General features: G+C 47.4%; 1 protein-coding gene across 2 annotated transcripts in view; it reads left to right on the top strand.

Annotated features, from left to right (window-relative positions):
* Positions 1-25294, top strand: part of LOC141156710 (flavin-containing monooxygenase 5-like) — a 258436-nt gene that overhangs the window by 41508 nt on the left and 191634 nt on the right. For both annotated transcript variants that reach the window (XM_073642994.1, XM_073642992.1), the window contains one exon: positions 20591-20753. In XM_073642994.1, the coding sequence (XP_073499095.1) occupies positions 20591-20753 (163 nt within the window). The remainder of the gene's footprint in view (positions 1-20590; positions 20754-25294) is intronic.

Genomic DNA, 25294 nt, shown 5'->3' with positions numbered 1-25294 from the left:
ACCTGGCTTTGGTCTTATTGATCCCTAAATGTCCGGTCATCGGAATCTCATGCGCAATCTGCAACAACTCCACCCTGAACGGATAGGGTACCACTGTCGGTCCCTGCGCCACACCTACGTTGAACCTCGCTGGACCTTTACCCAGGACAGCCTTCCTTGGTCCCAGACCATCCACTCGAGCTCTGAGTCCGAGGAAGGCTGTGCCGCCTGCTCCTTAAGAACTTTCAGGCTGACATCAGTCTCTAATGCCGCCTGAAACCCCTGACTGGACATAGCCAGAATAGACAAAACTGCCACGTCTTCTGTCAGTTCCCCGGGTCCTGTCTCCTGGCCTCCGTGTGACCCGGCAGCCACTTGGTCAGAAGGGAAGAAACCGTCAGACTCGGGAGGGACCCCTGGCGCCCGGGTGTCACTACTGCACTTGACAGCGGCTGCTGTGACCACTGGTAGAGCCCGCTTCTCCTCCGCTTCTGACCAAGCCTCTGGTCTAAACAGACTTCTCTGGCCCTCTGACTTCCCGGTTGTGGAGGAACCCTGACATGCGGCCTTACCTGGGAGCCCTACCTCTCCTGGGACTGCCCCTCCCTCCATGGCATTCTCCTCCTCCACAGCTGTTTGCCCCCTGTCTGCCCCCTCTGTGACAACCTAACAAGGCAAACTGTTCCAGCCTGCTGGTTGGCTATGCTCTAAAGCCTTGTCATAGCCGACTTGATTAATCTCCTCCCCCCCCGAGGGGAGAGGGACACAGTTCATCACCCACCCAAACATCCCCATCAGTAGGCATATTAATAATATTAGCAGCAATAGGGGTGGACATGACATGGTTTGGAGAGTTAGGCCTTGGGGGTTCAGTGGCCACATAGTGGGACACTAGCCGCCCCAAGTCTCTCCAAAAGTAAAACACTCGGGGCAATGTTCAGAGTTACCCCCACCTCCTGCACTCCCCTCCCAGTACCCCAGTCCAAATACACTCTGGTGACGGGCAGCGCCGGCTCGATGCCTCCCCTCCTACCACCCCCACTGAAACGTAAAACAGTGGATGGTTTCTGGGACAGGCCCTTCTGGCGCTAGGGACACATGACTTTGAAGTGGCCCGGCTGTCTGCAAAGGTGCCAGTTGGGGTTCCCCCACCGGTGTGGAGGGGAAAGCATGTGGAGGTGGCCCCTTGGGCCTGGGAGCAGGGACAGCAGGCATAGCGTTTGTCTTACTCCCTCTCCAGCTGGCAAGTTTCTTGGCCTCTGGAGTCCTGTTGTTGGAGTGCTCGTCGGCAAGGGTCGCCGTTGCAGAGGCCCCTTTTGGCTTCCGGCCACGGAGGTACTGTTGGAGATACTCCGGGCAGTTCCACAGAAACTGCTCAGTCATGATGAGCTCTTTCAGCTGCTGGATGGTGGTGAGCTTCAGTCCTTGAAGTCATTGATCAACGGTCCACAGTAGGGTCCGTATGTTGTCGACCCAGCTGTCTGCCGGACCCCGCTGCACACTCCGGAGCTTCTTCCGGTACATCTCAGGGGTCAAGTTGTACTACTGGTCCAGAACCTGCTTGATGTCCTCATAGCTCAGGGTGGTCTCACTGGGCAGGTACACAAAGATTTCCAGGGCCTTACCCCTAAGGCGACGGGTTAAGAACTGGACCCACTGGTCCTGAGGCAGATGGTACTGATGGCAGGTTTTTTCAAATGCAAGCAAGAACATGTCCAAGTCCCCCCTTTATCCAGCAGGGGGAAGTCCTCTGCCCATAGCTTTGGGACTCAGATCTCAGGGGACTCACGACTGGCTAGGGCCTGCAGCTGGAGCTGAAGTATTTTTTCCTGGTGCTCGCGCTCCTGCTGGCGTTCTTCTGCGGCGGCTGTCTTGCGAAGTTCCACTTTTACTTTGAGGGCCTCGTAGGTGGCCTTGTCCTCAGCCATGAGACGGGCAAAGGCAGCTTGCACAAGGTCATCCAAGCCTGCCTGCCTGGGTGGAAGGACAGATGGTTGGTGATCCCCTGCGGGGCCAACCGCTAGTGACACTCTCTCTGGGGGGCCTAGGTTGGACTCTCCTTCTCTTAGACCGACCTCGTCTTCCACCTCTTCAACACCACTCGTAGCATCGGCCATCTCCTTGGTTCTGGCCCTGGTGCCACTCTCCATCCTTGCAATCTACAGTCACTGACACTGAACTGCAACCTGATGTGCCCACACCGCTTACAAGACAAAAAATTAAAAACGATGCATCCAGCACTGGAAATCCAGAGAAGTTAAATGTTCATTTAAAAAACAACATTTTATTGAAAAAAACAATTAAAAAAACATGATTTTTTTAAAAAAGGCGTATGGTCAGGGTCATGCTCACTGATGCATTTCGAACATAAGTTGTTCTTAATCTTAGTATGGCATACGCCTTTTTTTAAAAATCATGTTTTTTACTTGTTTTTTTCAATAAAATGTTGTTTTTTAAATAGAAATATAACTTCTCCGGATTTCCAGTGCTGGATGCATTCTTCATTTTTTGCCTTGTTCAACTTGCACCGACACAAGCCCTTTCTGGATCCGTGCACTTTCTAGAAAAATACTTCCTAGGAAGTTGGTGAGTTGGAAAAACACTCCGAATGTCTAGTGCAGTCTCCAACAGCAAAAGCTACTAATGGCAGTCTTTAGTGTCTGTGGGTATGCGTTCCACACTCACACACATTATTCATGATACCACACCTCTTGTCACCAATGTGAGGAAACGGCAACAGGGAGCCCCCACAGATTCTCTCTGTTGCCACCACTTGTGATGGATCCACACCCCACCTCCTGCCTGATGTCACAGTTACGTCAGATGGAGCACGTGGTATGGACCTGCCCTCTGAACCTACGTGACGTCCCGCACCCCCCTGAGGGATGCATAAGGTCAGGTTGGTACGTTTTGCACAGACACCCCCTGTCCACATGGTACAGGAAGGTACCAGGGAGTGAGGAAAGGAAGCCCACTCAGTCACTGACGTGGCACCACACTCTCCCACAACCCTGACAGGACAGGCTGAGAGGCTGCTTTCACTAGTTCCAGTGAAGCAGAGCTTGGTTGGCATGGGAGAGCTCCTACCAGTTTCTATTTGATATAACGGACTTATATCGGGCTAGAAATCAGCCCGGTAGCGTGTTCGTTGGACCGAAAAAATGACGTGAGGATCGTGGATCGAGATAAAGAACAGCCCAAGGTTAAATTATATATTTAATCGCCATAAGGGCACACTAAACAATACACTATATACATAAGGGTAATACATACACAGTTGTCAGAGTTATAAACACAAAAGCATGGGTACAAAAGATATAAAGCAGTTATTATAAGTCAATTACCGGTTAGAGGCCTGGCTTGTGGGGGGAGGGCTGCTACATGGGAGGCTTGTGGGTCCTCTCTTGTTGAATGGACTCCTTCCACACGACTGACGTCACAGCCCCCCCCAGGAAAAAAGACAATGGACTTTAGGCGGAAGGATCTTTTAACCTCTCTGGGTCACTCCTCTTACGGCTTCTGGGCTGGACCTAGATCTCCACCTCTGGACTCTCTTAGCTAACAAACTTCCAAAACTAAAATGGGCCATATGTCCTTCTGGATGGTCCTAGGAAGCCGGTTCTGATGTCATCAGAACCAGCCGAGCCCCTGCTACACGTGGATACCCAACACCGGGGTTCTAGGGGCCGCTGCAAGGCTGTGCTGGGTATCTCCTTTTCGTTACACACTGGACTATATTTAAAACTAGTGTTACATTCCTCATTTCCTCATGTGTCCAATAATCTATTTTGTGTATCACTGAGATGAATCATTTTCCCATAACTCGCCGTTGAATTATAGTTTCTTAAATAAAGGGAGCACATGGCCAGGGGATGGGCCATCCTGTGCCACTCACAGCTGCTGTGAGAGATCTCACTCCCTGCTTCTCAGCCGGCCTCCCTTATGCTTGCTGCAGTGGTGTCAGATTTGCATATGTAGAGCTCTGTAAAACCCACCTGCCTTTGCACAGTGATCAATAGGGGATTACCTTGAATATCTTCACAGCGTGTTATTTGTGAACGACCATAGTGCGGGTGGGAGGTCGTTCACAATATCTCCACCCCAGGGTGTGGTCTGGGGTTTAAATAGCCAGCCTTTTTAAACATGAGGTGTTCAGTGTATGGAGAAGCTAGCTCCTGAGAGGAGCTTGTGTTTTGTGCTAACCTGGACCGTGTGTTGTTGTTAAGGATTGATCTGTACCTTTTTCTTTTTCTTTACTGTTATGCCAGAAGGGCTGTGTTTATTTTATGAACTTTACAGTGGTTTATGCTGTTTTAAATAAACCAACAATGAATTTAAAGAGGCAGTGTTCTGTATCTACCTCCGAGTGCAGCAGAGCGAGCCAATCTACCACAGGTGGTGTTTTGAATGCATGCCACGATCTAAAAACACGTGTAGCTGCTACAGAATACATTTTATGTCCTAAGTAAATGCCAGCGAGTGATGTCTCGCAGCAGGGAGGACATAATCAAACACCTGGTCCTGACGCAACAGCAGCAGGATCAGGAGCAGCAGATGCAGCTTCTGGTGAATGCCATTCCAGGGTCAACAAACTGCCCCACCCCCATGTCCGCATAATGACTCCCACGTCCGGAAGGTGGTAAGATGAAATATGCAGAAAATTATCCCGGGTGATATAGAGGCCTTTCTGACAGTTTATGAAAGGTTTGCAGAGAGGGAGAGACCTCCGCCAGAGAATTGGGCAGAGTTGCTGGCACCATACTTGACGGGAGAGCCCCAGAAGGCCTACTATGACTTGGCCTTGCAAGATATCAAGGAATATGGCAAATTGAAAGCTGAAATTTTGGTACCCTTGGGGTTAACTATGACTGTCCGGGCGAAGCGGGTCTACCTCTGGGCGTATCACCATGAGATACCCCATCGCTCTCAAATGTGACCAACTGTACCTGGTCCAAAAATGGTTGCAGCCAGAATCCTCTACCACTGCGCAGATCATAGAGCAATTGGTGATGGACCGGTTTGTGCATTCCCTTCCGAGGCCGATACAAACTTGGTTTGTCCAGGGTGATCCCCGGGACGTTGATGGATTGGTCAAGAGGTATCAGGGGGTCATGGGTTCCTTGTGAAAGTAGCTCACTCCATACTGGGAGGCCCAAAAGGAGGTAGGGTATCAAAGTTCAAAGGGGTGGGGGAGGTGATGGCCAAGGTCCCTGCTGGTGATATTATCTTCTGGAAATGTCACGGCCCAGGCCATATAGCCACCCATTGCCCCCTGACCTCTGAGCAAATGGAATGTAGCCTGGGATGCTGGTATTCTTACTATGCCTACCCCACTTGCAGTGTGGACTATCAGTCCAGTGAGGGGCCACAGTCATGTCCGGAGACCATAAATTGTCCCGAGGCCACTTGGGACAGGTTCACACTGTGCAGACAGGATGGCCACATGGGACAGGTTCACACTGTGCGGACAGGGCGGACTCAGGGACAGGTTCACACTGTGCGGACAGAATGGCCAAAGGGACAGGTTCACTCTGTGCAGACAAGATGGCAACAGGGACAGGTTCACACTGTGCAGACAGGATGGCCTAAGGGACAGGTTAGAGTTCAGACATGGGTATTCAGCCCCCATGGTGGCAGACAGGTTCAGCACCTGCTGTTTCAGGAACAAGGGCAACTAGATTGGACTTAAGGAACTCAGGATATGGGACATGGGATAACTATAACAGGGACAGGTTCACACTGTGCAGACAGGATGGCCAAAGGGACAGGTTCACACTGTGCAGACAGGATGGCCACAGGGACAGGTTCACACTGTGCAGACAGCACGGCCACAGGGATAGGCTCACACTGTGACTGTGCAGACAGGATGGCCACAGGGACAGGTTCACACTGTGCAGACAGGATGGCCACAGGGACAGGTTCAGGTAATACTGACAGGACGGCCTAAGGGACAGGTTCACACTGAGCAGACAGGACAGCCACAGGGACAGGTTCAGGTAATACCGACGGAACGGCCTAAGGGACAGGTTTAGAGTTCAGACCTGGGTATTCAGCCCCCAGGGTGGCAGACAGGTACCGCACCTGCAGTTTCAGGAACAAGGGCAACTAGACTGGACTTAAGGAACTCAGGATACGGGACATGGGATAACTACAGCAGGCTAGGGACAGGGAACCTGGCAACATACAATTGCTCACACTAACCACCTAAAATATCTATAGTTGTTGCTCGGGCACCTCCCAATTGAGGAGGGTGACTCTTATACAAGATGTCTCCCAGCTATTGGCTGGGAGACACCTTACAGGTGTCCTTCCTGGATGGTCCTAGGGAGCCGGTTCTGATGTCATCAGACCCAGCCGTGCCTCTGCTACACGTGGATACCCAACACCGGGGTTCTAGGGGCCCCTGCAAGGCTGTGCAGGGTACCTCCTTTACGTTACATGCTGGACTATATTTAAAACTAGTGTTACATTCCTCATTTCCTCGTGTGTCCAATAATCTATTTTGTGTATCACTGAGATGAATCATTTTCCCATAACTCGCCGTTGAATTATAGTTTCTTAAAAAAGGGAGCACATGGCCAGGGGATGGGCCATCCTGTGCCGTTCACAGCTGCTGTGCGAGATCTCACTCCCTGCTTCTCAGCCCCCCTCCCTTCTGCTTGCTGCAGTGGCGTCGGATTTGCATATGTAGAGCTCTGTAAAACCCGCCTGCCGTTGCACAGTGATCGACAGGGAATTACCTTAAATATCTTCACAGCGTGTTATTTGTGAACAACCATAGTGCGGGTGGGAGGTCGTTTACAATATCTCCACCCCAGGGTGTGGTCTGGGGTTTAAATAGACAGCCTTTTGAATCATGAGGTGTTCAGTGTATGGAGAAGCTAACTGTTTTGTGCTAACCTGGACCGTGTGTTGTTGTTAAGGACTGATCTGTACCTTTTTCTTTTTCTTTTTCTTTATTGTTATACCAGAAGGGCTGTGTTTATTTTATGAAGTTTACAGTGGTTTATGCTGTTTTAAATAAACCAACAATGAATTTAAAGAGGCAGTGTACCTCCGAGTGCAGCAGAGTCAGCCAATCTACGACAGGTGGTGTTTCGAATGCATTCAACGAACTAACAACACGTGTAGCTGCTACAGAAAACATTGCATGTCCTGGGTAAATGCCAGCGAGTGATGTCCGGCAGCATAGAGGACATAATCAAACACCTGGTCCTGACGCAACAGCAGCCGGATCAGGATCAGCAAATGCCATCCAGGGCCAACAGACTGCCCCACCCCCATGTCCGCATGATGACTCCCATGTCCGGAAGGTGGTAAGATGAGATATGCAGAAAATGACCCTGGGTGATATAGAGGCCTTTCTGACAGTTTATGAAAGGTTTGCAGAGAGGGAGTGACTTCCACCAGAGAATTAGGCAGAGTTACTGGCGCCATACTTGACAGGGGAGCCCCAGAAGGCCTAATATGACTTGGCCTTGCAAGATGTCAAGGAATACGGCAAATTGAAAGCTGAAATTTAGGTACCCTTGGGGTTAACTATGACTGTCAGGGCGCAGCGGGTCTACCTCTGGGCATATCACCGTGAGAAACCCCCACCCTCCCACATGTTTGACCTACTGCACCTGGTCCAAAAATAGTTGCAGCTAGAATCCTCTACCCAGATGGTAGAGAAATTGGTGATGGACCAGTTTGTGTATTCCCTTCCGAGGCCGATACAAACATGTGTTGCCCAGTGTGATCCCCGGGACATTGATGGATTGGTCAAGAGGTATCAGGGGATTGTGGGTTCTTTGGGAAAGCAGCCCACTTCATACTGGGAGGCTCAAAAGGAGGTAGGGCATCCAAGGTCCAAAGGGGTGGGGGAGGTGATGCCCAAGGTCCCTGCTGGTGATATTATCTTCTGGAAATGTCACGGCCCAGGTCATATAGCCAACCGTTGTCCCCTGACCTCCGAGCAAATGGACTGTAGCCTGGGATGCTGGTGTTTTTAGTATGCCTACCCCACTTGCAGTGTGGACTATCAGTGATGGGCCACAGTCATGTCCGGAGACCATAAATTGTCCCGAGGCCACTTGGGACAGGTTCACACTGTGCAGACAGGATGGCCACTTGGGACAGGTTCACACTGTGCGGACAGGATGGCCACAGGGACAGGCTCACACTGTGCAGACAGGACGGCCAAAGGGACAGGTTCACACTGTGCAGACAGGACGGCCACAGGGACAGGTTCACACTGTGACTGTGCAGACAGGATGGCCACAGGGACAGGTTCAGGTAATACTGACAGGACGGCCTAAGGGACAGGTTCACACTGTGCAGACAAGACGGCCACAGGGAAAGGTTCACAATGTGCAGACAGGACGGCCACAGGGACAGGTACACACTGAGCAGAGAGGACGGCCACAGGGACAGGTTCAGGTAATACCGACAGGACGGCCTAAGCGACAGGTTTAGAGTTCAGACCTGGGTATTCAGTAGCGTTAAGCCATCCCCCGTAGTGTTCGAGTTCGGTTCGGTTCGTCGAACACCGGTATGTTCGCCGAACTGTTCGTCGAACTGTTCGTCGAACACATTCGAACACCGTTAAAAGCAATGGCAGGCAAACTAAAACACATAGAAACACATAGAAAACACTTTCAAAGGTGTCCAAAAGCTGACAAATTGCTCAGAAGACACAACTAACACATGGAAAAGTGACAAGTACATATAGTCATGCAAAAAGAAAAGAGGTGGAGGAGTAAAAGGAGGGGGAGACACAGATATAGGCATGTCATGCCCTTCTAAAACCAAAAAAGTGCGAAGCCGACACGGCCAGTCCGTTCCTGCCCGTGCGACCTCCGTGTCGCCGGGTTTGTGCCAGAGCCACGGTGGACCCTGACGGCTAGCCCCCCTCTCCCAATACTGGTGCCTGTCCGCTGGTGGGTCGAGCGAGCCCCCCTGCGGTGGAGGCAGGTCTAATATTTTTAATTTAAATTGTCTCTCTAATTTGAATGAGTACATTTTAAATCCTTTTGCAAGGATCTATTGAAGGGCAAGTCTCATGCCAGCAGCCGGGGTAATTCCAGCTCCAGTAGCATCCACTAAAGCTGCTGCAGTTAAAAAGCTTTTATAAGGATCGAGCTTGGCGGTCCACCGCAAGGAGTCCTACCGCCAGTCCCAGCCCCTGTGCCTTGGGGTGCCTCCCCGATGCTCTTCACTGAGTGTCCCGGGGGCCCGAACCATTTCCTTTGAAAAAATAAAGTGTCCAAACTACAGGTGGTGTAGCTTGCTTAACAGCCGGATAATCCGCTGAATAGCAGACACTGCTACTAGGCGGAAAGTATTTCCTGGGCTAGATGCAGTTAAAAATGTGTAATTTGATACTCTTGTTGGATGCTGAGAAAGCATTCCATAGAGTCTCCTGGCACGCCATATATTATTCTCTTAAAAAGCTTGGGGTAGGGGTCTAGGGGACCCTTTTATAGGCAAAATCACGGCCCTGTATCGCAATACGTCACCTAGGCTGAAGATAAATGGAACATTTTCATCACCTTTCATAATCACCAATGGGACAAGGCAGGGATGTCCTCTGTCCCCTCTCTTATACCTCCTAGTGATGGAGCACCTGCTCTCATCAATTCGCCATAACCCCAATATTAGGTGGATTGAGGTAGGAGGCACCGAGTACAAGTGCTCTGCATTTGCTGATGATGTCCTAGTATATATCACTCAATCACATATATCCATCCCTGCTGTTATGGCTGAAATAGATCACTTTGTTACATGGTCAAATTTTAAAATCAATGCAGCGAAGTCTGAGGCCCTCGATGTCTCCCTCCCCAAATCCATACAGGATTCCATCCAGTCCAACTTTCCCTTTGCCTGGCCCTCACAGGGTATCAAATACTTAGGAATTCGTATTCATAGAGACCTCTTCCGTCTATGTTATCTTAATTTTGGGCCCTTTATTGAACAACTCCATACAGACCACGGTTGGCAACTTAGAACTGTAAGATTCACTACGTGAACCACTGGTGTTTTGTGGAAAAGCACATGTACACTGTGTTCCAAATTATTATGCAAAAAGTGTTTAGGAGTGATAAGGTAAGAATTTTTTTGTTTGTCAGTTAAACTCATTGATGGTGATGTGTGTCAGGGCTCTTTATATTACTGTAAGCAATTGCAGACACCTGTGCTAATTAGTTTGGCAGGTGTGTCCAATGAAAGGCAAGACTACTTAAGAAGGCTGTCCCACATTATTAAGCAGCCTACATTTTCTGCCAAAATGGGAAAGAAAAGGATGTGTCGGCTGCTGAGAAGCAACAAATTGTGGAGTGTTTAGGTCAAGGCATGACTACAATCAACATTGCCAAGACACTTCATCCTGATCATCGCACAATCAAGAAGTATGTAGCTGATTCACAGTACACACGTGTGCGTGCTGATAAGGGCAAATTGAGGACTCTTTCCTACAGGCAATTACGTCAGGTTAAAAGAGCAGCGGCAAAAAAGCCTTGTCATAGCAGCAGACAAGTTTTTGAAGCTGCTGGACAAGAGATTGTCGGCCCCTTTAGGATCCCTGAAGGGGTAAAGATGAACTCCATAATGTATGTGGAGTTTCTCAAACAGCACTTCCTGCCATGGTTCAAGAAGAAGAACCGTGTATTCCGCAGCAAGATCATTTTCATGCATGATAATGCACCGTCTCATGCTGCACATAACACATATGCATCTCTGGCTGATATGGGCATAAAAGGGGACAAACTTATGGTGTGACCCCCATGCTCCCCTGACCTCAACCCCATTGAGAACCTCTGGAGCATCATCAAAAGGAGTGTCTATGATGGCGGGAGGCAGTTCACATCTAAGCAACAGCTCTGGGAGGGTATTATGTCCTCATGCAAAACAATTGAAGCAGAAACCATCCAAAACCTGACAAATTCAATGGACGAGAGAGTTCAGAATCTCCTTTCGAACAAGGGGTCCTATGTGCAAATGTAACATCACCTAGAATAAAGTTTTGAGTTGAAAACTGTTTGATTTCAGTTTCTAATAACCTGCTAATGCTTACAATTTCAAAAATGAACATTTTTTTGTTCTTTATTAAAATGAAAAGGTTGATTGAAGAGTGTGGGGGATCTAAGAGTGTGGCAACCCAGTAGTCAGGATTATTTCGAATTCTGACAATCTGAGGGTCATGTTGCAGGTAGTGCAGCAAGAAGGCACTCATGTGTCTTGCGCATCTAGGAGCCCCAAAATTATTTTCCGGGCTAGATGCAGCTAAAAATTATTATTAATTTGAAAGCTGGTGGAGCTTAGTATAGATGGCCTAATAGAATCAGTACTGCACACTGCTACAAGGCCCAAATTATTTTCCAGCCAAGATACAGATAAACATGATTAGTAATTTTAAATCTGGTGGAGTTTAGTATATATGGCCTAATAGAATCAGTACTGCACACTGCTACAAGGCCCAAATTATTTTCCTGCCAAGATACAGATAAACATGATTAGTAATTTGAAAGCTTAAAACGGTTGGTGAGGTGATTTTAACAAATCATCAAGCTTTTACTCTCCCCAGGATGACACAGGGATAGAAAAGTCATTTCGGATCCATGATTTGTTCATCTTTATGAACCTGAGTCTGTCTACATTATCAGTGGAGAGCCGCTTATCTGTCAGCACACCACCAGCAGCGCTGAACACACGTTCAGACAGAACGCTGGCTGCGGGGCATGACAAGATCTCCAAGGCGTAAGTGGTGAGCTCCGACCATTTATCCAGATTGGAAGCCCAAAAAGAGCAAGGGTCCAGTGACACAGTCATGGCTTCAATGTTTACTTGGAGATACTCCTGTACCATTGTCTCTAGGCGTTGACTATGTGTCAGACTTCTTGTCTCCTGTGGCCTTGCAAAGGATGGGCTAAAAAAGTGGTGAAATGATTCCGCAAAATTGATGTTACCAGCAGATACTGTGTTTCTGTTACGTTTTGAGTGCTGATCACTCGACGGTTCAACAGTTGGCAAGTTGGAACTGTGAGATTCACTACGTGCACCACTAGTGTTTTGGGGAAAAGCACATGTAAGATTCTGCAACAGTCTCTGCTGATACTCCTGCATGCGTGCATCTCTTTCTATGGCAGGAATCATTTCTGCAAATTTACTTTTGTACCGGGGATCTAACAGTGTGGCAACCCAGTAGTCAGGATTATTTCTAATTCTCACAATTCGAGGGTCATGTTGCAGGTAGTGCAGCAAGAAGGCACTCATGTGTCTTGCGCATCCAGGAGCACCAAGTCCCTGTTGTGTTGGTGGCGAGGTAACAATCATGCTTCCTTCCTCTGCCCTCTCCCTCCAACCTCGCACAACAGAAATGTGATCAAGGTCTCCCTCATCTGATGAGTCTTCCATCAGTTCGTCCTCCACTTCTTCCTGGGCTACTGCACCTTCCTCACTAGTTTGGCTGCTACCATGCGCCCTGGTAAAACCATCTCCCTAAACCCTCACATGCCTGCCGCCTTGGTGCTGCCGACCTTCTGGACCTTGCAGATGTTAGCCCTTCCGCATACAACTCCTCCTCCTCTACTTCCTCCACCTCCTCTTGTGCCACCACCTGACTCCGAATTCTGTCTAACATGTGCTCCAGCATGTACATCACCGGAATAGTCATGCTGATAATGGCATCTTCAGCACTAAACATCTTCGTCGCCATTTCAAAACTGTGCAGAAGGGTGCAAAGGTCCCTGATCTGAGACCACTCCTCCAGCGTGATTTGCCCCACCTCTGGATCTCGATGGCCCAGGCTATACGTCAGAACGTATTGCACCAGGGCTTGTCGGTGCTGCCACAGTCGCTGCAACATGTGCAGAGTTGAATTCCACCAGGTAGGCACATCACATTTTAGCCGGTGTAGTGGCAGGCCCAACGACTTCTGTAGAGATGTAAGTCGCTGAGCTGCAGGATGTGAACGGCGGAAGTGAGCACACAGCGACCGTGCCCTCTGCAGAAGGCCATTTAGTCCGGGATAGTGGGCTAAAAATTGCTGGACAACGAGGTTCAACACGTGAGCCATACAAGGTACGTGTGTGACATTGCCCCGGCGAAGGGCCGCACCCAGGTTTGCAGCATTGTCGCACACGGCCTTCCCTGATTTCAGGTCCAGTGGAGACAACCATTCATGAAACTGGTTCTCCAGAGCTGACCACAACTCCTCAGCTGTGTGACTCACATTTCCCAGACATTTCAAAGTAAAAACTGCCTGATGACGTTGAGCCCTGCTGCCAGCATAGTAAGGAGGTGTGCAGGATCCCTTCTGCGCAGTTAGAAAGCTTGTGGCTGACCAGACAGGCTTTGGGTGCAGGTGGAGGACCGAGAGGAGGTTGAGGAGGCAAAAGCAGTGGAGGAACTTCGAGATAAAGATGATTTACGCACAACTCGTGGGGACGGCAAGACTTGGACAGCAGCCCCTTGTCCTGCTGTCACCATAGTTACCCAGTGCCCAGTCAGCGACATGTAACGCCCCTGTCCATGCCTACTTGTCCAAGTGTCTGTGGTGAAATGCACCCTGTCACACACAGAGTTTCTCAAAGAAGCGGTGATGTTGTGTGCGACATGCTGGTGGAGCGCAGGCACACCTTTCTTTGAGAAGTTGTGCCGACTGGGCATCTGGTACTGGGGCACTGCGACGGACATAAGGTCTCGAAAATCCTCTGTGTCCACCAGGCAGAAAGGCAGCATTTCTGTAGTCAAGAGCTTGCAGATGGTGAAATTCAACCTCTTAGCTTTCTCATGGCTAGGAGGAAATGGTCTTTTACTTGTCCACATCTGAGGGACCGAGGGCTGGCTATTGTGCTTAGACGGGGTTGATAAGGGTGTCCCTGGCAAACTGCCGGTCTGTGAGGAAGATGCAGGCGGACATGTTAGGTTGCCTTGATCCAAAGGTGGTGCTATCGATGTCGGACAGCGCTCAACACCAGCTGGCGTTTCACCTCCAAAGAAAATGATGACCTGCCAATCACGCTGACTGTTGCGGGTAAAGAGGTGGCAGGTCTGCGTCCCAAAATAGGTGTGACTGCTGTCCCCCCAGTCACAGAGGATGAAGAGGCCGCGGATGCACAACATGTGGTAGATGGTGGTTGGCCCGGCCGGCTAGGCCACAATGTAGCACAGTGAGCTTCCCACTGCAACTTATGCTTCATATCCATGTGCCGGTTCATGAATGAAGTACTCAAACTATGTATTTTTTGGCCTCTACTTAGCTTTTCCTGACAAATGTTACAGATAACACGAGTTGGGTCATCTTTATTGTTCTGAAAAAATGCCCAGGCTATGCAAGGCTTAGCACCCATGCGACCTGAAGAGCCACCACGACTTGTAGTCAGAGGCAGAGTTGTGTTTGAGGATGCAGTTGTTGACATGCTTTCAGTACTACGTCTCTGTCCAGCATGGCGCAACCTGACCTCGTCGTCACTAGCATCCTCCTCCACCTCCTCTGCTGACCTCGTCGACTGGCTGACTGTGGGTTGACAGTAAGTGGGATCTCCAACCTCGTCATCATCACCCTGTGTGTTATCACACCCATCGTCCTCAGCGCCAACCTCTTCCTGCCCTGACAAAAAACTAAAGTTGTCGCTCCAATCAGGTATTTGAGTCTCATCATCGTCTTCCTCATTGTCTCCACCAACAGGAGTTACAGTTTGGGAACTTGGGTCTACATTATGGTCAGAACCTTCTGCATCTGGTCCTGGATCTGACTCATAAAGATTCTGGGCATCAGTGCAGATCATTTCCTCGTCTGGATTCACAGAAGCTCTGGAGCCGACCTCTGATTCCCAGGCTATAGTATGAGTAAACAGCTCTGCAGACTCAACCATCTGTTCTACCCCATACTCAGACGGGCAGCTGGAAACTTGGGAGCTGTGAGGAAGCAAGTGCGATTGGGGTGACACCTCTGAGGACTGGAGTATTTGTGATGTTGAAGTTGAGGTGGAGGAGAGCCCACTTAAAGGAGCACTTGATATCCGTTGAAGCACCTGCTGTTTTTGTGCCTCCTCTGGAATTTGTAGCGATTGGCGTGGCCGTAAGAAAGGGATCTTATCACATTGTCCGCTAAAAGAAGTAGACATCTTAGTTTGGCTGGAAGATGGTCTTTCTTCTGCAGATGTTACTGTTGCTTTAACACCTACCCCACGGACACATCCTTTTTTTCCCTTCCCAACACGCCTATTCCCCTTTCCACCAGCAGCAGGCCTTTTTCCACTCATTTTGGTGGTTAACTAATTCACAACTCTGGAGTTGTTTGCACAAAAAACAATGGATGGGAACCGAGCAGAGCTGAGTGGCCAAACTGTGGTATTAGCCCAAAAGTATTGGCTGGGTTAGATGCAGATAAAAATTATTTTGAATTTGCAACCTGGTGGAGGTTAGTATAGATGGACTAATAGAACAAGTCCCACACACTGCTACAAGCCGAAATATTTTTTCAGAGCTAGATGCAGGAAAAAAATATATTGAATTTGCAACCTGGTGGAGGTTAGTATAGATGGACTAACACAACAAGTCCCACACACTGTTACAAGCCGAAATATTTTTTCAGAGCTAGATGCAGATAAAAATTATTTTGAATTTGCAACCTGGTGGAGGTTAGTATAGATGGACAAATAGAATGATGCTATGCCCAAAAGGTTTTACTTCACTAGGTGCAGTAAAAAAATTGGTATTCTATACACAGGTGGTGTAGCTTGAAACACAGATAGGCTACTCCACTGACTAACACACACTGCAAGAGGCCAAAAAGGATTTGCTTTGCTAGATTTAGCCAAATGGTTTGAAAAAAACTTGCACAGCACTGGCACAGACCTGCCTGGCAAAAAGTGATAGGAACTGATGTAACCTAGCCCTCAAAAGGACTGCAATTACAATTAGTCTTTACTCCCAACCTATCTATTTAAGAGCACAGACCTGCCTGATAAAAGTGATAGGAACTGATGTAACCTAGCCCTGAAAAGGACTGCAATTACATTTAGTCTTTACTCCCAACCTATCTATTTAAGAGCACAGACCTGCCTGAAAAAAGTCATAGGAAATGATGTAACCTAGTCCTTAAAAGTACTGCAATCACAACTATTCCCTACTCCCAAGCTATCTGTAGATTTGTGCGAAAATTGCCTTGAAATTAACAAAGTATAGCGCACACAGCAACAGCAGTGGCATCTAACACGCAGCTGCAGCAGTGAGAAAATGGTGACGACGGGGAAAATGGCTGGGTCTTATAGGTCAAGGACATGTGACTTACACTGCCAATGACACATGCCCTTGCTTGTGTGAAAAAAAGCAGTTCGCTCCGTGTGTGCACTGCTGATAGGCTGACAGATTGCACCTCCCCATTGTAAATGCGGGAAAGAGAAAAAAAATGGAGATCTTCATTATTTATGCAGAGATCCATCCTCTGCCCCTCCCCCCGCCCCGCTGTACACTCAAACTGCGTATTAACATTAATTTTCAGCATTACTGAGAAAAAATCCAGTTATGATTTTGGTGCACGAACAGTTATCGAACATAACCTCGAACAGCCAGATTTTTTTCAAATTGTTCGTGTTCGCCGAACGGCTCGAACACCGCCCAAAACAGCTCGAATTTGAGATTGGCGAACAGTTCGAGTTGAACACCGCTCATCTCTAGTATTCAGCCCCCAGGGTGGCAGACAGTTACCGCACCTGCAGTTTCAGGAAAAAGGGCAACTAGACTGGACTTAAGGAACTCAGGATATGGGACATGGGATAACTATAACAGGCTAGGTACAGGGAACGTGGCAACAAACAATTGCTCACATTAATCACCTAACATATCTATAGTGGTTGCTCAGGCTCCTCCCAATTATGGAGGGTGACGCTTATGCAAGATGTCTCCCAACTTTTCGCTGGGAGACATCTTGCAGATGAACATATACTTGACTTAATGCCTCCCAGCAGTTGCTGGGAGCATTTACTATGTGTGTGCTGCCTCTTTAAGAACAGTGCGCTTCTCAGTGTCTCGCTCTGATGGCATATAGATGATCTGAGTTCATGTAACATGAACTCAGTTCACCTCATTGACGTCACTGTGAGCGTGGGAGAAATTAAGTCACCGCATGCAGGATGGAAGGCTGGATGGTCGCATCCAGCTACGATCCAGCCTGCCATCTAGCCATAGCAAAGCTGGAGCCGTCGTGAGACACATGGATGTTCCTCATGTTGGAAAGGTAAGGATGAGGTTGCTTTTTTATTTTACATTTATTGCCGGTGACATTGGCTTCAGGTGAAATGAGCGTGACGGTAAGTAGAGTTTAGTTTAGATTAATAAAGTATGTCTGTCTTTATTTCAAATAAATTATTTTCTTCACGGTGTGGATGTCTTTATTTCCCATATAACTTGCACTATGGGGTTAGTAATGGGGACGTCTTATAGACGCCTCTCCATTACTAACCTTGGGCTTGATGTCAGCAGGCATTATAAGCTGACATCAACCCCAACCCTATAACCCCACTGCCAGCGCTACATGGCAGTGGGCAGAGCAAGGCTAATTGCCAGAATTGGTGCATCCTATGGATGCGCCATTTCTAGGGCTGCTGAGGGCTCCTTTTTGACATCTTTCTATCTATCTATTGTATGTGAGTTGTTCTATTCTTTCTATTCTAAATTGTCGGGTGCCGATGTATTGTAACTGTACGGGGCTGATGAATTGCCGGCTTTTTTAAAGATAAGGGTGCGTGAAAATAAGATGGCACTTGCATGGTCCGTATGCCGTCTGTTTTTTTTCTCGCACCCACTGACTTGCATTCGCGAGTCTCGTCCGATATATACAGCAATACGCAGCAAGCTGCGATTTTTTTCTCAGTCTGATTTCAGCTGAGAAAAAAAATCGCATATGAGATGTACCTCATACATTAAATTGGTCCGAGTGCAAACCGATTTTTTATCGGATTGCTCTCGTCTGTTTTTCTCGCATATGAGTATGAGCCCTTACATCCAGAAAGGGTTTTCTCCAGGATAAATATCCTCTTCTTGAGAGCAGAAAACCGGTGGTGACAAGAATATATGGTAGAACTTTGAAGAAGTTTCTGTCTAGTTCAGGAGAAAGGTTGAGTAAAGTCCCGATAGATTTTACATTGGAATTTCTCCAGAAAGGAGTGTAGCTTGGGCTATATACCAGCACCCCTAGAGTTCAGATCTCGACCCTAGGAGCATTGTGTGATTGTAATTTAGTGTAAGAGGGTGGACATGAATCCTGTTCCCCTCAAGAAGACGTCAAGGCAAGATGTTGAAAATTATTTTGTGTGACTATATTTCTGTTTGTTATAAAGAAAAGTATTTTATCCCTATGCCCAATATGTGTGTCAGGTTCCTGCAGCGTTAATCGCAAGCCACCCATCCCCAGAGCGTGTATGAGGGTGGCCCTACAGGGGAAACCAATGGGAAGGCTATAGAGGTATAGGAACTAGTTAGGCAGTGTTGAGTAAGCAGAGTGTTGAGTAGGTTGTGTATTGGGAAGAAGGTGAAAGCAGGGAGACAGGTTAATAAGTTGGCGAACTACAAGTCTTAGCATGGAAAGAAGCTACAAAGGCGGCAGGACAGCTCAGTCAAGTGGTGACCCCTGCACTGAGGAAAAGCTTAGAAGTCTGGAAAACGTATGGTCCAGTGGAAAAGGGGGACCTTAGGAAAAGTGAGTACTAAAAAGTAAGCATTGTCTCAGTGAGCGGCTCCTGGTACTTGCATAGCTAAAGACTCTGGGAAATAGGGTCATGGCAAAACATGTAGACCCGTATGACCCCATGCCCCCTGCGGTACCTGTTGTCGGGAACAAAATGCTATCTATCTCTGGGAAAGAAGTCAGTGTATTGTGTGGAAGGAGAAAGAGAATGTATAACCTGTTATCCCCTGTTCACCAGTTTGGCCGTGTATAAAATGGACATTGCTTTTAAGGACTGGTCTGGCTTATTGATTGGTAAAAGGGAGTGGGATTGCATTAAGTGCATCAGATATGATGATGAAAGCAGTAGATCCAGGTACAATGTCGCACACACCCACTAATGACACTCAATTTCCTGTAACTGGCCCCAACATGGAAAAGGCGGCCCACTCACACGACTACTGCCGGGGACTAGCTTACACTAGCAAGCAGCTAATAGATGGGTAACTAGATTCATTATGTCTTGTGATTATTGTAGACTGGATCCCAGTCCAAAAGTTACTCACTGGGATTTGAACTTAGTATTGGAAGCATTGATCCAAATCCCCTTCGAGCCATTACAGGAGTCATCCATTAAAAAGCATTAAATTTCACCTTTGAAAGCAATAATTAGTGATTTTAGCCCATAGTAACATTCAGGCCTTTATCAATGAATCCCCCATGCACACAAATTTATGAGGACAATTGTTTTGAATCCAGATCCTGCCTATATTCCAAAAGTAACCATGAAATTTTATAGGATTCAAGAGATTGTGCTTCTCTTTCCTTTTGTGATAATGCAAAGAACCCAAAGGAAGAAAAGTTCCACAAGATGGATGTTTGGAGGACACTTAGTGGAGGAAGAGTCAGTCATTATTTGGCTCCTTCCAGGGCTTTAGGAAGGGTCTGAAAGTCTCAGGGGGCACCCTAGTGAGGTGGATTACAGAAGCCATTAGAGTAATTTATTCCGCTAGTGCTGTATCAGTCCCAGAGAGTATAAGAGCTCATCCTACTCGGGCTGTCTCAATCTCTTGGGCAAAGGAAGCAGATATACCCAACGACCAAACCTGTAAGGCAGCATTATGGTCTTCTTGTCAACCTTCTATAGACACTAGACAGGATTTATCCTCCTCAGCTGATCTAACCTTTGGTAGAAGAGTTCTATAAGAGGTGGTCCCTCTCTATGGTGGATGTGTTTTCTCTGTAAATCTCTCATGTGGTGCTGTCATGGGTGAAAGGAAAATACTAAATTGCTTTTTGGTAATGGCATTTCCCAGAGCCCATGACCACACCCTTATATCCCCCCCTCCCTCCGTCACTGGGTTTGGTGTGCATTAATTAAACATTAGGTGTCTAGTTTAAGTTCTCATGTTGTGTAACCAAACTCATGCGGTGGAGAGTTTCTGCCTTTTCAGTAGTTTTCCTGTCCTTGATGGGTGGATACCCTGTCTTGTGTTGTGCTGTCATGTGCTCTGGAAAATCTCATTATTGGTAAATAATTTAGTCTTTTTATACCATTATAACTGATTATCAACAATCACGTCACAATTCCCTTGTTCCCCATGCGAGAGGGTGGTCATGTCACTGTGTATGCAATTTGCTTATTTGGTAGAGGAAGAAGTGACTCATGCGTGGACAAAGGAGATTTATCTGGTAAGATGTATTACAAAGTTTCTTATACTTGTACTATTTAATTTATGCAAAGTTTGACATAAGTGAGTAAAAAATGGGTACTAGAACTACTTTTACTGCAAATCTTTGAAAACTCATGTAAAACAGCAATTCTTTTACATGTAGTTAGTTTATAGCATTGATTATTTTTTGTTGATGAAAATCAATAGTAAGTCAGTTGCATGACTTTACAATAGCATTTAACTGAAAAATTACAAACCATAAAAACTATTGCTGTTTTTAATCTTTCAGACCAAGGTGTGCAACATAAAAAAGTGTCTGGATTTTGCAACTACAGGCCAATGGGATGTTGTAACAGAATGTGATGGAAAGCAAGAAGTTGGAATTTTTGATGGAATACTTGTCTGTAGTGGGCATCATACCTTTCCACATTTACCACTACATTCTTTTCAGGGTATGAAAAATTATTGTATATGAAGGAGAAAATCTTTTATTCAGTTTTTAAAGTTTTATTTAAAACTATGTTAATAAGATGAGATTTATTTAAAATATTGTTTAAGATATTTCCGAAAAATACCTACTTGCCATCCATTTACGGATTTATTTTCGATTGTGATAATTTACTCATGATATCTTTTTGACATGTCCACTTCTGCCCCCTTTTGTAAGCATAGCATCCAACTCGGATCCCGAAGAATATTCCTGGATTTGTATAGCTGTCCCAGTAGGTTGCGGATATATTGTGATATCAGGCATCCTTGGGACAGATAGAGTTAAATACTATGGTGAAACAAGAAGCCATCTGTCCAGCCAGTGTCTGTCTCAATGGCAGTGAGGCACAATGACATAACTTGGTCTTGCTGACTGTGCAAAATTACTCCAAGTGCACACCAGAGCAGAGTGTGGCTAAATGAGTATATTTTTTATTTAGGAAATACACTATTCTAAATTGGGCTAAAACTGTGGGGGCACTGTTGGGCTCACACGTTGGTGGATCCCGGGGGGAGGGAACTTTATTGAAGCATCATACTGTGACTGGGGTTTTAAAATGTGTGGGAATGCACTGTGGGGGGCATCATGCAATGGTGGGGTGCTGCAGGGCAGCATGTCTGGATGGCACTATGGGGCATCATAGTGTGAGGGGATGATGTACTCTGAGTGCATACTATGTAATAATAATAATAATAATAATAATCTCACACTATGTGTGAGGAATGCACTATAAGATTATCATACTGTGTGGGTGGAGTTGCAATTTGCATTGGAAAATGCACTGTGAGGTCATCAAACTGTGAATGTCATCTTTGGGAACATTATACTCTTTGGAAGATTCAATCTGTGTGGGGGAGGCATCATAATGTATGAAGCCATGAAGGAGTATTTTAGTCAGTGGGAACACTAAAAGGGATTAACTATTTCTCTGTGGTGCAAAAATGTAAAAAAAAAAGACTGGGTGGTTTTCGGGATGTGGGATATCTGAATGAAAATAACAATCTTCTTTCCTAGTAGCATCAAAAGTGTGATGTCATGCCTCCGCTTGGCTTATTACACCTCAATGAACAATACAAACTGTAGTCATGACCTTGATCACTGTAACATACCTGGTGGCGTCCTTGCATAGTGGTCCATCTCCCACTGTGCAAGAGCGCGCACTTGATCTCCAGTCCAGTCTGCTAGCCTGGCTTCCCTCCATGCTGTCTGCTTGCCTCTGTTTCTGCAGCTTAAGGGCGGCGCCCGATCACTTCCTGTTTCTTGTACCTGCTGCGGGCACACCCCTTGTGCGTCCTCAGCCTATTGCTGTCTGTCACCTGGTATTTAACCCAGCTGCTCCAATGAATCCCTGCCTGAGCATTGTGTTTCATTCAGTGTGCTCTTTCACTCTGAACGTGCCAGGTCCCTTTCTGTGTTTGCTTGCCTGCTTTTCCTGGAGGCTGTATTTCCAGGCCTGTCTGAACACGCTCCTAGCCTGTTCCTCCCGCCTTCTAGAGGCTGCATAACTAGACCCACTCCTGTATCTTGCTACTGTGTCTGTTCTTGTCTGAATACTCTTCTAGCCTGTTTCCTGTTTTTCTCTATGTCCGTACCTTTCCTTTTTCTGCAGAGTCTGAACTCGTACCTACTCCTGTTCATTGTCACTGTACTTCCGTTTGTGAGTTTGTGGTCCACTCGCTACTTCACTGCAAGTACCCTGTGGGTATCTGGTTCTGCCTTTCCCTTCCAGTCTGTTCCGTGTGAACAGAGCCCTGTCCACCGCATATGCGGTTTTGCTTTGCTCAGCCCTGTCCACCGCGTCTGCGGTTTCGCTTTGCTCAGCCCTGTCCACCGCGTCTGCGGTTTCGCTTTGCTCAGCCCTGTCAACCGCGTCTGCGGTTTCGCTTTGCTCAGCCCTGCCCACCGCGTCTGCGGTTTCGCTTTGCTCATCCCTGTCCACAGCATCTGCGGTTTCTCTTTGCTCAGCCCTGTCCACCGCGTCTGCGGTTTCGCTTTGCTCAGCCCTGTCCACTGCGTCTGCGGTTTCGCTTTGCTTAGCCCTGTCCACCACGTCTGCGGTTTCGCTTTGCTCAGCCCTGTCCATCGCGTCTGCGGTTTCGCTTTGCTCAGCCCTGTCCACCACGTCTGCAGTTTCGCTTTGCTCAGCCCTGTCCACCGTGTCTGCGGTTTCGCATTGCTCAGCCCTGTCCACCGCGTCTGCGGTTTCACTTTGCTCAGCCCTGTCCACCGCGTCTGCGATTTCGCTCTGCTCAGCCTTGTCTACCGCGTCTGCGGTTTCGCTCTGCTCAGCCTTGTCTACCGCGTCTGCGGTTTCGCTCTGCTCAGCCTTGTCTTCCGCGTCTGCGGTTTCGCTTTTCTCTGCCTTGTCTACCGCACCTGCGGTTTCGCTTTACTCTGTTTGTTGACCGCATCTGCGGCTCTGAATTTTGCCTCCCAGTCTGTACTGGACCCTACCCAGCCTGCCTGTTCCTGTATTCCCTGGTGTGGGTCAACAGCCGTGTCCGGAGTCTGACCTGGAGTAGACCCTGGTCCCTCTGCTCGGTTCCTCCCTGGTGCACTGGCGTCGTATGCCGTCGTGCGACCTTGGTCGGATCGGGCAGATACTTAGTTATGCCCCTCCAGGCACTCTCCAGTTCATGGCACAGTGGAAACACTAAACACGAACACGCCAGTCAGTCCGGGCATGTGCATTAAAATCACATGAGCTCGTATGCACCAAAGCATTGTTGGGAACAATCAAAAATGCCAGACATGTACAATCTCAAGTCAGGATTTCAAAAGGTAAAACAAAAAGAAGATTGAGTGCACTATGAGAAACGAACAGCAAAATCTACAATGTAATATGGGGCTCCTTCCCATCTGAGCATTGCACTGTTTGGAAAGTGGTTTCTGGCAACATATAGGGTATTGGAGGAATTCAGAAAAAATTGTGTAACAAATTATGTAACAAATTATTTTCTCCTATTGGCTCTTTTGAAAATTAATAACCTAGAGCTAAATTAACATTTTAGTGGAAAAAAATAATTTAATTTCCACAAACGTTATAAAATTCTGTGAATCAGCTGTGGGTTTAAAATGCTCAATACACCTCTAGATGAATTTCTCAAGATGCAATTTCCATAATGGGATCATTTGTAGGTGGTTACTGCTGTTATGGCAACTCAAGGGTTCTTCTAATGTAACTAGGGGCCCACAATCTATTCTAGCAAAATTTGGTCAACAAAATTCAAATGGTGCTCCTTCCTAGACTTGTCATTGTCCATCCTTTATATGTGATCTGAAATTAGTGTATATGTGTACTCAGGAGAAATAGTAAAACATATTGTGGGGTCCAGTTTGTATTACCTTTGTGAAAATAAGAACTGTGGGACTAAGGCTATGTGCCCACGATGCAGAAATGAAGCAGAAAATTTCTGCAGCATTTCTGCATCTCCCTGGCAGAAAAAACGCATGCAGATTGTGCATGCGTTTTTTCTGCAGAATATATGCGGAATACATGCGAATTCACATGCGTATCCACATGCGTTAACGCATGTGTTTCCGCATGCGCACTGGCAAGCACTTTCCAGGCGATAGCATCACTTGGAAAGTGCTTGACAACTAGGTCACACTGTATAAATCCATGCAAACGGCATGGATTTATACAGTGTGACCGTAAAAAAAAAAAAAAAAAAAGCTATACTTACCTCCGATGCCGCCGCGTGTGCTGCAGCGCTCGTCCTGGCTTCTTCCGGGTTGCCGGCACATCGCGAGACAGCCTGCGGTCACATGACCGCGACGTCATCTCAGGTCCTGAAAGGAGAAGCGCAGCCGGCCAGCAGAGAGAAGCCGCCCGACAGGTGAATATAACTTTATTTTTAATTTCATTCTTTTTTCACAGGTACAATGGTACCCAGGTCTGGATGAGAGTCTCCTCTCCTCCAGAACTGGGTACTATCCGCACATAGAGACGCATAAAATCCGCTTGTACAAATGTACAGACGCGGATATTATGCATCTCGATGCAAGTCAATGGCGGCGCTTCCGGTGCGCTTCCGCAAAATAAATGAACATGCTGCGGATTTATTTGCGCTGCAGAAACGCTGAGGAAAAATCCGCAGCATGTGCATTGACATTGCGGAATGCCATTGGGGACCATGGGGTGCGGATTACCATGCGTTTTTGATGCGTTTCCGCTGCGGAAATTCCGCAGCATAAACGCATGAAAAACGCATCGTGTGCACGCAGCCTAAAGCAAAACTTTTGTTGAGAAAAATGCAATTTTTCACTTTCACATTCCAATGTTGTAAAATTCTGTAAGATGCTTGTGGGTTCAGTATGCTCACCACACCCCTAGATGATTTCCTTGATGAGTGTAGTTTCCAAAATGGGGTCACTTGTGGGTGTTTCTGCTCTTTAATAGTGTTGAGCCACCCCCGTAGTGTTCGAGTTCGGTTCGGTTCGTCGAACACCCTTGTGTTCGCCGAACTGTTCGTCGAACTGTTCGTCGAACACCTTAGAACA

Source organism: Phyllobates terribilis, unplaced genomic scaffold (assembly GCF_046119375.1).
Source record: "Phyllobates terribilis strain yellow unplaced genomic scaffold, ASM4611937v1 Scaffold_8__6_contigs__length_399053987, whole genome shotgun sequence".
Lineage (NCBI taxonomy): Eukaryota > Metazoa > Chordata > Amphibia > Anura > Dendrobatidae > Phyllobates > Phyllobates terribilis.
Note: the sequence above shows the minus strand (reverse complement) of the source record. Positions and strands in the feature narration are given on the sequence as shown.